The sequence below is a fragment of the Buteo buteo genome, chromosome 5 (assembly GCF_964188355.1).
Source record: "Buteo buteo chromosome 5, bButBut1.hap1.1, whole genome shotgun sequence".
Lineage (NCBI taxonomy): Eukaryota > Metazoa > Chordata > Aves > Accipitriformes > Accipitridae > Buteo > Buteo buteo.
Window position 1 is genome coordinate 30426000 of NC_134175.1, and position 13511 is coordinate 30439510.

General features: G+C 44.2%; 1 protein-coding gene across 1 annotated transcript in view; it reads right to left on the reverse strand.

Moving 5' to 3' along the window:
* Window positions 1-13511, reverse strand: part of MAP3K20 (mitogen-activated protein kinase kinase kinase 20) — a 96274-nt gene that overhangs the window by 10774 nt on the left and 71989 nt on the right. Inside the window, exons 12-16 of the mRNA XM_075028431.1 lie at window positions 12579-12623; window positions 11609-11639; window positions 11352-11491; window positions 10102-10164; window positions 9002-9094 (exon numbers count right to left, since the gene is read on the reverse strand). Coding sequence (XP_074884532.1) covers window positions 9002-9094; window positions 10102-10164; window positions 11352-11491; window positions 11609-11639; window positions 12579-12623 — 372 coding nt within the window. The remainder of the gene's footprint in view (window positions 1-9001; window positions 9095-10101; window positions 10165-11351; window positions 11492-11608; window positions 11640-12578; window positions 12624-13511) is intronic.

Consider the following 13511-nt stretch of genomic DNA (forward strand, 5'->3'; position numbering starts at 1 on the left):
CTGAGCCAAGAAAAGAACAAAACATTGACGTAAAATACTATCCTCCAGTTATAATTCAGTGCCTCTCCTGCTGTGAGACCAGTGTCAAGCACCCGAGAGCCAGAGCCGCACCTTGTGCCCGGGCTCCTGTGTCTTCACGACTCCGGATTTTGTGCTGTTCACTCACGTCTCCCTACAGACCAGATATGACAAATGTGAGCTCGTTTTAATAAACAGCATAAATCAAATGACCATCTCTAAAGAACAGGCTGACAAGCTGTGTAAATCCAGGGTCTGGCAGGCAGTGGGCACCTGCCAGCGCCCAGCCCCTCACCGGATCCGCCGCGCACGCAGGAGCCCTCTCCGTGCGGTAACGAATCAGGCTGCCCCACGCAGCTGTGGATGCACGAGCCCTGCACAAACACCGCCTTCCCCGGCTCCGAACTGCAGCTTCAGAGAAAGAAAAACACTCTCCCGTCCTTCAAATCCAGTCCCCAAACCTTCGGTCCTCGGAGTCCTCTCCAGCCACACCGCGCAGATACCAAAAGGGCAAATCACCACACTAAGCATACCCTCTCTGGTCACTCAAAAATCCGCGTCTTGTTTTATTTGGAAAGGTTTTCATTGTAAAATCATCAGTGGAAAGGGGAGAGAGGGAAAGAGAGAGAGAGACAGGGGAATAAAGAGAGGAGAGAAAGGGAAAAAGAGGCTGGGAGAAAAAGAGAAAAGATAGAAAAGGGAGGAAGGAAAAGGAAGGAGAAAAGACAGCATCTAGGTGACTTTTGAGTCAAGGCACTTGGGAAATATCTAAGATAAGTAGGTGGCTACTTGTCTTACAAACTTGGTAACCATTTTGTTCAACCACGCAGTAAATAATGCGAGATTTGTGTGCTGCAGAAAGGGACATATTTCCCTGTTTTCCAATCAAGTTCTAGTTTCTTTTTTAGTGATGAATAGGAGAGAGATGCTCAGCCCCTTAAGCAAAAATTTGGCTAGAATAATGAAGTATACGTATTTCAATTCTTTGATGAATCGGAGCCATAAGATTTCTTGGATCAAGACGACATTTAGTGCCAGACGTATGTGGGAAAATAAATTGGAAATAGCTTGCTCAGAATGTCTGGTTGATAGATATACTTACACAAGTCCTTCAAAGAGATTGCCCTGGACATCTTGTAATTCAAGCACTAAAATACCTCCCAATATTTACCTGCTCGATTTTGATTTAAATAAAGAATTTCAGCTTTTTGTTTTAAAAAAAACCTAGTTTCAGAACTGGGAGGCACAACCAGCAAAACTTTGTGTGAAAAACATTTCCAAATAACACTTGGACAAAGCCAATAAATCAGCAGCCCCTGCAAATGATTGTAGAAAAGCAAAGCAAATCCCACATGTATTTTGAGCCACTTCTCCTCAGCTTCGAAATAGAAAATGAGAACACTTTAAAAATTAAGTCTCCAGCTTAGTGTGGTGACAACAGTCCTTTAACCCCGTATGTTCTAATGTCTGCAACAAAAACCAAAAGGGAAATGAAAAAGATCAGGCACAGGCTTTAAACAACAAACATGTCTCCTGCAACAACAGCTTAAAACTCTTGCTGGGGAGACACCTAATTTTTCAAGGAGGCCCAAATCCAGGATTCATTTTAAAATCAGTGGTTGCAATAAACTTTTTTTTCTTTTAAGATTGAAGAAAAAATGGCAACAGCATTGTAGCAGGCAACTGGATATTAGAAGAAAAGTAAGATGTAACGCAAGATGAAACAAGTATGAAAAAAATGTTGGTCATGCTGGTACTAAAAGTAGTAGCATGTTGATGATTTAGGTCCCCAGAAGCTCCTTTACATTCTTAGCTATTATCTATCTCAGCTGCTGAAACCTGCTGTTTTAAAGGCATTAGAGTTGAACATCTAGTGACAGCACTTGGGTTATTTATCATTATGTATCACCCTGCTACACTATATTTTATTATTCCGGATTTAAAGGAAGATAACACAATTATGGTTAATTTGCTTCTCTTCTTTATATATATAGTGTCATGACCCACCACGGCTTTGTCCCATGAGATATTTTTAACCAAAAAGAAATCCACAAGAAACTCTCCCTAAAAATTCCATTAATAACCTCTTGTAGCGTGTATAGGTTGCAGGGTCTGGAACTAAGAATGTTTTAATCTCTTCAGCAAAACAATGTCTCATAATGATGTACAGGACTATTGCTGCACTGATGAAGAATCATACATAATTCAGCACCTTTCACTTGGCACCACTGTGATATCCTCATTAGCAGTGGCTCACAGTGGCTGTCAGATGGTGTCCATGCGAATGCAGGCATTATATTGTCTTTGAGATGTGCAGCTGCTTCCATGACACTGCCAGTATATAAAAACATGACGCCAGTTTGTTTTATTTAGTGCTAAACCTTCCAGTTTGTAAAAACAAGGCTGACACAGAGCCTGACATGAGGCAGTGAAAATAATTAGCTCTCATTTTCTCAGCCTCCTATTTCCTTCTCCCCGCTGTGTTCTCTTTCCACTAAACCACCACATGTCAGTCGAAATGGGAGGCAATTAGTGGGCTCATTTCAGTCCCCACAACTGTGCTGAAAAGAAAGTATTTATGATGGCACAATGAACAGCTGAAAGATTAAATAACATTTGCCTTTTGAAAAGAAAATGACTTCTAGCTAAATGGGCAATTTTTGATTATTCTCAAACAAGCTTAGAGTAGTTGGTTTTTAAAATACAAGAAAGGAAAATGAGTCATTTTTAGGTGAAAGAATCAAATAAAACTTGACACAGTAATGCAAATAACTGATGTTTTATTGCAAAATATGTAAATGTGTTATACCCTTAACAATGGCTGGTGTCTCAGGTCAGGGCAGGCTGTTGCCAGCCAGGCTCCAGCGAGAGAAGGTGGCTCCACCGCCGGTTTTGTTTCAGCTGTGCAGGCAGAAAAAAACAGGGGCGGAGGGGAGGCCTTCTGAGAGAGATGGTCTTAAAACGTACAGAAACAAAGCAAGAGAAAGAAATATTTATGTTATCAGTTGCCTGGGTGCCTCCTCTGAAAGCCAGAGCCCTTACTCCTCCGCGAGGCAACAGGCAGCGGCTGGCTGGAGCTTCGCCTGGAGAAGCACAAGGCCTTTTTAACACCTACGCAGACCACCCGGCGGTACCAAAAATATCTGTCCCCTGGCAGCGCCCTTCTTTAACATCCAGCGCTGCGAAGCTCTGTGCCGCCGCGGAGGGGAACAAAATGGTAAATACCGGGCACCGCTATGTGCTGGGGGCTGGTGCCCCAAGAAGAGCAGGTTGCAGCAGCTGAGGCGGAGAGCTCTGCGGTAACAGCGGTCCCGAGCCTTGCCACAGCATTTACCCAAAGCTGCCCTTGCCATGTGATCAGAAGCAAACGGGGATTGCTGCGGTTGCAGGCATCATCATCATCATCCACACGAGCAGCCTGCTTGCGACAGCGGGACTGTAAAGGTGGAAGCATGAAAACCAGGAGTCCCTTCCTTGAGGGCGGCGCAGGTGCCCTCCTGTGCTGCCTGAGCCAGCCCTGTCCTCCAGCGGCATTCCCTGCGGACCGCTCGTGGGAACAAGGCGCCGGAGCCGCGCAGACACCACGTCCCCACCGACGGCAGGGCGGTGCGGGGAGACTACAGCTCGCGCACAGGGAGCTTGCAGCCCTGCGGGACGTTGGCCTTGGGGACGAGGGTGCGCAGGAGCTCGGGAAAGGCACGGCAGGGCCGCTGGACATGTCCTGAGCATGTCGGGGACAGAGGCTCCTCTTCCAGGCTTTTGTCTGGAGAGGACGTGCCAAGCCTACAGACCGCTGGGAACCTGTCTGTGCTTCTGCAGATGTATCCGTGACTGAGGCTGTACACGTGAGAAACGACGTGGCCAAAGTATAAAAATAAAGCTTGAGATTAAAAGTCTAGAAAGTCCAGTGAGCAAATTACTTAGCTGAAAAGTCTATATGCCTCTTCAGGTTTATGGAATCATTTCTGATGGGAATCCATGGCTCAGCACTGCCTACGCAAGGATTTTAAAAGGTGTTGGCTTGAGTTTGACCTCAGTTACACTTGGACGCTACAGCTGGAACAATCCCAGTGGAGGTGACGGAGTTATACCAACTCCACCTCATGTGAAAACAGTATGTGGTCCAGAAAAGCCTTTTTGAAAGAAAATACAAGGAGCTCAGATCACCTGCACTAAACGTCTTAACACCCTACCACTGATCCACCTCCTTGGCAGACTGCATTAACCAGTTCTTAATCGTGCTGGTTATATTTAAATGTGGCTGTGGTTTTATTTTACAGCTTAGGTGATTTTTTGTTTTTCCTTCACGAAGTATTTACCCCTTTACTGACTACTTATTAGAATAGGAGCCAATCTATGAAAATGGCACACAAACACAGCTACTCTGATTCTTGCACTAACTATTAGCCCTTAGTAATGAAAGCATTGTGCTTTGAGATGTAATTAAAGCGAGAGGCTTTAGAAGATGAGGCTTTGAGATAAGGTTAAATAACTCCACATTAGAAAGTCAAGGTACTTGAAAGTATCTTGCAAAGGAAGGATCAGATAAAGCCAATTCCTCTGCTGGCTTCACTTACCGAAGTGGGTTAAAATACCTTCACAGTGTGGGGAATATGTGTGACTGAAAAACTACAAAACTGGAATTTTACATTTTAGACCTTGGCCCTTGCTTTTTTTTTTCCCCACATTTGTAATGTGAGGAGTACCTTACATGGCAAATTAAACTGGTGATGATATATGATGTCTGTCTGAACTAGGAATTATTTTTAAGAAGGTAAAGAAAGGTTTTATGAGTGTTGATGTAGTGGGAGGGTGGAAAGGAAGAAGCAGCAGAAACAGTCTCAACCTCAACTGCAGTCCAGTTACAACAACTATTTCAGTACTGTTTTGTCTGATACTGCCTGCATTTTGCCAGCCTGGGTTTCTCCACATGAAGAGTTGGTCGCAATGTCTCTCTAAAGTAGCCTTAATATTATATTCACTTTTGCACTACACATTTAAATAGTAGCATTAAAATATATCCCAGTTTGGATATTCAAGGCTAGAAAATAGTTCACACAGTTAGCGGAAGGTTTTGAAGAGGCTCTGCTCCTTACCTTGTCAAATGGAGGGAGAGGTTAACTGGGGAAAAATAAGGCAAAATGGTGAGCCAACTTCAAGGCTTTGTGTTTGGATATAGGTCAGATTGTGCCACACGGTGAAAAATGAAAACATTCAAAGGCATGGTGAAATCTGCCCTTTTGAGGACCAAAACTAGAGAATGCATCAACAGGAGACAAAAAGGCTGTGAACCATCCTTCTTAAGAGGTTAGGTGATTCATCAGTGCGGAGCCAACACAGCTCAGACACCTTTCCCTGATTGGGAAATTTTAATGAGCCACCTAGGATAAGAAAGCCATTGAAAATTCCCTCTGCAGTTCTGTGAATCAGCTCAAGCCACAATTGCCAGGGTTTGTTTTTTTACCCTCTTTGGTATCTTGGAGTTAATTGGTGTGTCCCCCCCTTTTTTTTTAATTTGTGGAAAAAATTCATATAAAATGTCTAAATCTATCACCTTTCAGCTCAGTGGGAATTGTGTACAGAAAGATCATTAAAAGGAAGTGAATGGAAGTAACCACATAACTCAAACTACAAGAGTTGGAAAAGAAACCTCTAAAAACCAGGTTAGCTTTGCAGCGCTCACTCCTGATGCATTCAGAGAGCACAAAGGTCAACTGAGCTTTCATCACCTCCAAAGATGCAGCTAAAAAGGGAAGGAAACTTTAATGAAATGACTGCATCTGTCAGCTGGTGGAAACCAACATAATCCCACTAGAAGATGCAGTTTAAATTAGATAACAAATCTGAGGCTGGTAAAGTTGCATACTGGGAAGTCAATGTTTCCTTCAGTGTACAGACAAGGCTGAACATTTGAATGCCATCCTGAAATATATTCATCAGGATCCTTGCTAAAAGGCACTGCCATTCCCAAGACCCTTAAGTTTCTGCCTGCTTACGGAGAAGCTGCACCGGCTGTGCCCACGGGGCTCGGTGCAGTGCCAGGGAGAGGACACCTGTGCCCCGAGGAACCATCTTCACACCCGAGAGGGTGCTGTGCTCTGACCAGTCAAACACATCTGAATGAACCTGCACCCCTCAAATGGTTTCTGGGTCCTGGACTAGCTCATCCAGCATTTTTATGCCCTGTGGCATTGCGGCATGTCACGCTGCACGCTGAGGCTGCGCCCAGACCAGAGCTTTAGTTCGGATCAGGAGTGTGCTTTTGTCCCACATGTCCGTCCTGTCCCACGCTTTGGCAGAGCCACCTCCAAGTGCATGGACTGGCTTGCTTCCACGTGCAACGACACCAGAAGATGCACTACAATAACTAATGGGAACTCCGCCCAGGAGACCAGCACTGAGCCAGCCTGGGGTAAAACCTCCCAGCATGACCTGTTCCCTTGTAGAGAGCCCTTCCTGCTGCGCTGCACCAGCTCCCAGCTGAGCCTAATAACCTCCCTTGATGTACACAGGTCTAGCAGTCTACCCATCACCCAGGGAACACACGTTCTCAACTCGTAACCCAGATTTGAGCTTATTGCCTCTTTCTCCTCATGGCTAAAACAGGAGAAATGCTTCTTAGCTAGGCAGCCAGTTATAGGGACTGATTAGGGTAAAGTTCCTTTGAGAAATTTATTTTTAAACTGATGTAGGCCAGCTTTTTAGCTACAAAGATGGTGGAAGGTATGATCCCAAATGCTTCTGCTGACCCAGTTTTACAGGAACAGGCACCACTCTTTTACAAAAATGGGACAGTAAAAGAAATTTAAACCCTTCAATCCTGGTTTGCCCAGTATCTCCAATTCATTTTGGAACAAATCTGGTTGGCACCAGTAGCTGGCTTAAAGCATCCTCTAGGGGAGCTAGAAGATTGTATCCAGGGTTTTTCAAAGCAGCAAGCTAGCCAAATTTTCTGTATTGTATGTACCACACCAGTCTTTGTCAGCGTTATGTTTAATGCAAATTACCTTGCTCACATTGGCCCTAGCATCCTGCCTGAAAGCTCAGTTGATCTACTCCTTCCAGTCCACTCTCTAAATCCGGCTTAGCTGCCACATCTTTAAAGGCAGGTATGAGTTAATAAGCAGATCTCGGACAGAAGTTTCCAGCCCAGAGAAACTCAGGTGACAAATTGCACATTCCCCAGAATGTCATCAGGGACACGGGTGCTGTGGTGGGGCGGATGCCAGGGAAGGCATGCCCGGCATGCGCCCACGGCTGCGGAGGGAATGGCTTCCTTAGGAAGGGGCCCGACAGCACACAGAGCAGAGAGGACCAATTAGGAGGTCATGGGGAAGGCAGGACCGAAAAAAGGGTTCTCAGTTGGCACATCAGAAACCTGCAAAGGTTATGTTGGCACTACGCAGGCCCACTGAACTAGCCCTGTCCTCTTGTAACCATTCAGCTTCTGTCCTGTAGACTTTGGCACTCTGTCTCATTTGCAAATTTTGCCATCAAGGCTAAAATACCTACTTGTCCTCAAACTTAGTAGGCGTTAGTGCAACCTGAATTTCTCTCCAACACTCAGAGGTCTATTCACTCCTTCTCTTGCACTTTCCTGGGGGAGGTTGCCCACCTCCTTACACTACAGCTCACAACCCATATTGAAAATGGAAGGGAGATAAGAGCTATTTCATGGACTTTCAGTTCCTTGTAAAGTTACACATAGGAGAGAAAGATGCACACCTACAAAAAAGCAGCTGTACAGCATCATAAGCTACATGCATTCAAGAACACTGAGACAAAGTAATTCGCATAGTGATAAAGAAGATTTTCATAGGAAAAAAAAAGTGCTTAGGATAAAAGGAAAAAAAAAAAAAAGGAAATCTCCAGACAAAAAGCAGAAAGCTTTTTCAAATTGATGAAATGATTTCAGTACGAGTCCAAGTTCCTACTAAGTACAAACCTAAATGCTTTCCCTGCAAGCACCACCAAGTACAGAAATCAAGAGACTTCTGCAAACAATATGCTGTGAAAGCAAAGCTGCCAGATAACACAAGATGAAAGTCAGCCACCCACAAGTTTAGGGTGGACACACAATGCAGATTTGTCAAATACAAAAGGAAACAAATCCTGCTGTCACAACCCCTGACTCCAACTCAGAAATGCTTCGCACACCATTTCCACATAGATGATTAATTCTAAAACCCTTGAACTCAGAGTCCATGGCAGGCTGGATAAAGAAAACAAAAAGCATGGGACAAACCTCACTCTCGAGAAAAGACAACATGGTGGAAATGCTTTGCTGGAACATCTGGAGTCATCAATGCTCCTGTTACACAGGGTGTAACGAGAGATCCTTGAACCAGCTCGGCTTGGAGCTGAGGTTTGATTAGGATGTGGCATGCTGGTAATTGCCTTTTACCAGCCGCTGCACAGTAGTTTTGCCATCTGCAATGTGCTGCACCTACCCCTCCCTCCTTCCCCACTACCGTGAGTGAACATAGTTACCACCAGGGCCAGTCCTGTCCTCCCCAGCCAGCAGCCGTGCATACCATGTATTTTCCAAACTCCTCTTGGTTGCATAGAAAGACACCAACTTTCTGCTGAGACAAAAGTAATAGCCTGTCCGCTAACATCAGGAGTACGGCACTGCTCAACTGTGAGTGGGGTTTTTTGCATAAATGGATTGTTATTTCACACCCATTGGGATGAAAGGAACAAAGCAAAAGCCCAAATTACAAAAATTACAGTTAAAAAAATTGTTCACGAGGAAACAAAAGCTTTCAGTCAAAACTTTCTGTGCCACTCCTTTCTTCCTCGCCTGCTCTGGGGTGCAGCTCCCCATCACCGATGCAGCTCCATTTGCCACTTTGACATTTGGTCAGCACTTTCCAAAACAAGAGGATTCTCACAGAAAATTATCTTTTTGTGTCCAGAAGATACAGGACCCTCTGGGTAGTGACTGTTAACCAAACCAACCGATCCAGCGCTCCCAGCTTACCTTTGGACCATTTCCCGGCTTCAAGTGATAACCAAAAACAAGTTCAAGATTCACTACTTTCTCTATGTTTTCCTCAGCTCCACCTGCAGAATCCTGCCAAAAAAAGGCAAGGCAAGAATTCACATCTACCACAACCCCATGGGAGACAGGAGCAAGGCCTTTGGTGGCAGAAAGGATTTGCCTTTCAGATGCTGCAAGTCCGGCAGGCAGCAGGAAGGACCCACCACTCTGCCCCCATCAAGCTGCTCCAAGAGGGGCCAGGGCTTCTGCACGAGTTTTTGGCATGCCACAGGTGGCACCTGGGAGATGCTGCACAATTTCTGCTCCTGGCCGAGCCGCTCCGGTGCGGCACAGTGCCGCTGCAAGCATCCTGGCAGCCACTGCTATTGGAATTGCAGGTAGCACGGCAGCAAAGCCCCAACTTTCATTTTCGCCTTTGGGGAACAGGGTTTCGCTGTATGTAAATTCACTTCAAGTGGATTTCACTCTGTAGCTGTGCAATAAATTATGACTAAAAAAGCTACTTCAGGCTTTGGAGTCTAGAACTGCTTGATTAGCTCACCGAATTAAATCAGTCAAATATCTGCTCCGGCAACCCCAAGGTTTCCAAACACTCTCTCCCTTTTACATGGCTCTCGTTACTGATATCAGAAAACCAATAGGTTAACACAAGGGTGACCAGACATTATAAATCATCCTTCTCTCCTGTAACATTAACGAGCTGAGGAATGATGGGCTCATTCTGGGCCAGGGCTCTGCTGTTCTTCAGCGGTGAGCAGCCGGTGGCACCAGTTGGGAAGAATGGCTCTTAAGAGTAATTTCTGATTAACGACAGCAAAGGAATTGAAACCAGTAGTCTTTTAATTTAATGCTACCGATTCCACGATAAAATCTTAGAGCCTCCTTGAAAACAACTTTTATTATCCTATTACTTCTTCTGATGTGACCCATTGCTGCTGTTGACCCTCTGCATTTGTCACAAGCCTCTGCAGGAACTGCTGCTCTGCCCTCCCACGAACAGTAGGGAAGTTGAGACGCGAGAACAGTAAAATATTCATACCAACACGAGAAGCACTTCTTATATAAACAATGAGACTTGCCTTAATTAATGGTGGAAAATGAAACAGATTTAGGTAGTCATGGGTTAACTTCTCAATAGCAGTCTAGAAAAAAAAAATCAACAAAATCAGATGAGAGTTATTCAGTATCTCATACTGCAAATACCAGCATGAAAAACAGCGCAACTCCGTATGCACTGTGTTTTCCATTGTGGATACATTAGGGCATGTGAGAAGAGTTTAAAATACAGCCCTGTTGTGGAAACTGTTGTGGTAGATCGGCCCCATTTCGCATTCAGAATCAGATCTGCTTAATCAGAGAAAGAAATGTTTGGGGGGTTGTTTTGGTTGTTTTTATTTATGCTCAATCAACCCAGGAAGCTGAAATCTTTCATTTTGGGCATTATTGACTTTATTAAGTTTCAGTAATTTTCCCTGTAGGAAACATAAATGAAATATATCAGTAATGGTGTGTGGCATGGGAAAAAATGGCTGATGAGCAAAAGGGGAATAAATCTGTGTGACTTATGAAGCGAAAGTTGCAGGACTAGCAATTAGGATACAAGTAGCTCTTTACTAGTAGATTATGGTATAAAATCATTGAGACCTAACAGAATTATACATGCTGCTTTTAGAGAAATCCTTTTCCAAAACTGACTGCCAGGAAACTGAACTCTCTCCTGTGGCTGCACTATTAATACTATTTACTGCTGTCATGGTCCAGACCATGATTTTCTTAACTCATTACAAACATTAGGTATATAAAAACCATGAAACAAAGCTTTAAGGGCAAAGCAACCTGGCCGTCAACCAGCCTTGAAGTTGTCTAATGGAGTTTTGTTAGTCAAAGTATGTTTTAAGCTATAGATGACAAGTGAAAGTTGAGAATTTTGGAGATTTCAGTTCAAATAACTATTTTCATATCTGCTCCCTCCTCAGCTAAAAAGAAATCTTCAGGGAGAACTCTCTCTGAAGATACCCAAAGCTTTTGGCTGGGAGAATGGCCCTCCTAGGCAAATCTTTAGCAGTACTGACAGTCCAGCCTAAAAGAAAATGAGGAACTGCAGAGGAGTATAAAGACCACAGCACACTTTCATGCCTCATAAAATGCTCAGGTTGCTTTGGGTTCTAGATCCATATGAACTTGCAACTCTAGGGATTTTTTATACCAAGTATGTTCTCTATTTAGCTTTATAACTTCTTTTGTTGTTAATACTACTGAAAACCCATAGACTCCTTCTTAACATTTACACTATAACCTATTGCAACATTCAACATGTGCTGTTAAATACCTTTAAATGGATGATGTGTCCTCTGGAAACAATTCCCATGTCCTTTAAATCCTCTTCTTCTAGAAGAAGCAATCGTTTCCCAGTGATATGATGGTCCTTAAACAAGCTAGCATATACACTCATTTCACCAGAAGCATCGCCTTAAGATAAAAGAGGTTATTCAGAAATCCATAGGGTGCTTTATTGGAGGGAGAAGATGAGCAAATGTATATATATTAATAAATGTGAATATGAACGTACATATGAATAGCTTTTACCTTTTCTAGTAAGTTGTTGCATCCAGAAAAACTGCAAAAAAGAGGAATCAGTCTTGAAGTTCACATTGTCAAAATTTTCTATTACAGTTATTTGGAGTTTGCAAGTAATCATTCCATTTTAAAACAAAATTTTAAAATATTTCTAACTTTGGATTAAAGGACTCAAGATTCACCAATAGTAAGTGATTACTTTTATTTAGCTTTTTAAAACTGCCTTCTATTTTGCAGCCACCTCCCTCAGTTTGTCATTATGAAGAACACCAGAAATGACTGAAGCAGAAGCTTAGCTACCTGTCACATGCTAAAAGGGCTGAAGTTAAGGAGCCAGGGCTATTACTGCTTTTGCACTGGCTTTCCAGACAGTCCTTCAGTAAATGCTAGCTGAACAACCCCATGATGGACAGCACACAAGGAGGGTACTAGATGGGACATTAAAATCACTATGACACATCACTATGCTAGAGATAAATCATTGATGTTTCTTGTTTAGCCTCTTAACTGAATAAAAAGGTAAAAAAGACTCAATGCCATTGTTTTATATTGAAGAGAGATTCCACACCCCTTAAAAATCCCTTAACTTTCTTTCAGTTTATTGCCATCCTGGTGGCACACAGTGGGATAAAACCTTCAAACCCATTTTGTCCTGTCCAGGACAGGTCTTGCTCAGACAGGTCTTGGGGCACTTCCACATTCCTTAAATGATCACTCAGGAATGCCCTCCTGGCTACCGGCAGCTCCCAGCACAAATTATTTTCTGGACATTGGAGAACACGGCTGTTTTATGAAGGATGCTTGAGTCCTTAATTTACTTGTGGCCATTTTAAAGCCTTTCTGGGACACAAGTTTCACCAAATAGCAGTAAAATTTCACCTAGATGTTCTGATCTGGCTCTCCCTCCCTCCGTACCCACTGTAATTTGTTAGAGAGCTCCAGCAGTGCAACGCTGGCCACATTAACACAAAATACTCACCACATCTTCTTCGGTCCACGCACAAATATCAAAGGAGGGCAGCAACTGTGTGAGAGATACGAATTGAAAAGAAAACCGTCTGACCATTTTTCTCCCCTCCACCCAAATTTTAGTCTGGTGGCTGATTTTATTTGGTTCTTTTTCCCCTGCAAAGGCCAGGACTTTAGGCTGCGACTCTCATAGAATCATAGAATCATTTAGGTTGGAAAAGACCTGCAAGATCATCGAGTCCAACCACCAACCATGCCCACTAAACCATGTCCTGAAGTAGCCCATCCACTCGCTTTTTGAATACCTCCAGGGATGGTGACTCAACCACTTCCCTGGGCAGCCCATTCCAATGTCTGACAACCCTCTCAGTAAAAAAATTTTTCCCAATACCTAACCTAAATCTCCCTTGCCTCAACTTGAGGCCATTTCCTCTCGTCCTGTCACTAGTTACCTGACAGAAGAGACCAGCACCCACCTCACTACAACCCCCTTCAGGTAGTTGTAGGGAGTGATAAGGTCTCCCCTCAGCCTCCTTTTCTCCAGGCTAAACAGCCCCAGTTCCCTCAGCCGCTCCTCACAAGACTTGTGCTCCAGGCCCCTCACCAACTTGGTTGCCCTTCTCTGGACACGCTCCAGCACCTCAGTGTCTTTCCTGTAGTGAGTGGCCCAAAACTGAACACAGCACTCGAGGTGCAGCCTCACCAGTGCAAAATATAGGGGAACACTCACTTCCCTGGTCCTGCTGGCCACACTATTTCTGATACAGGCCAGGATGTCGTTGGCCTTCTTGGGCACACTGGCTTGTCTTCAGCCAGTTGTTGACTAACACCCCGAGGTCCTTTTCCACCGGGCAGCTTTCCAGCCACTCTTCCCCAAGCCTGTAGCGCTGCATGGGGTTGCCGTGACCCAAGTGCAGGACCCGGCACTTGGCCTTGTTGAACC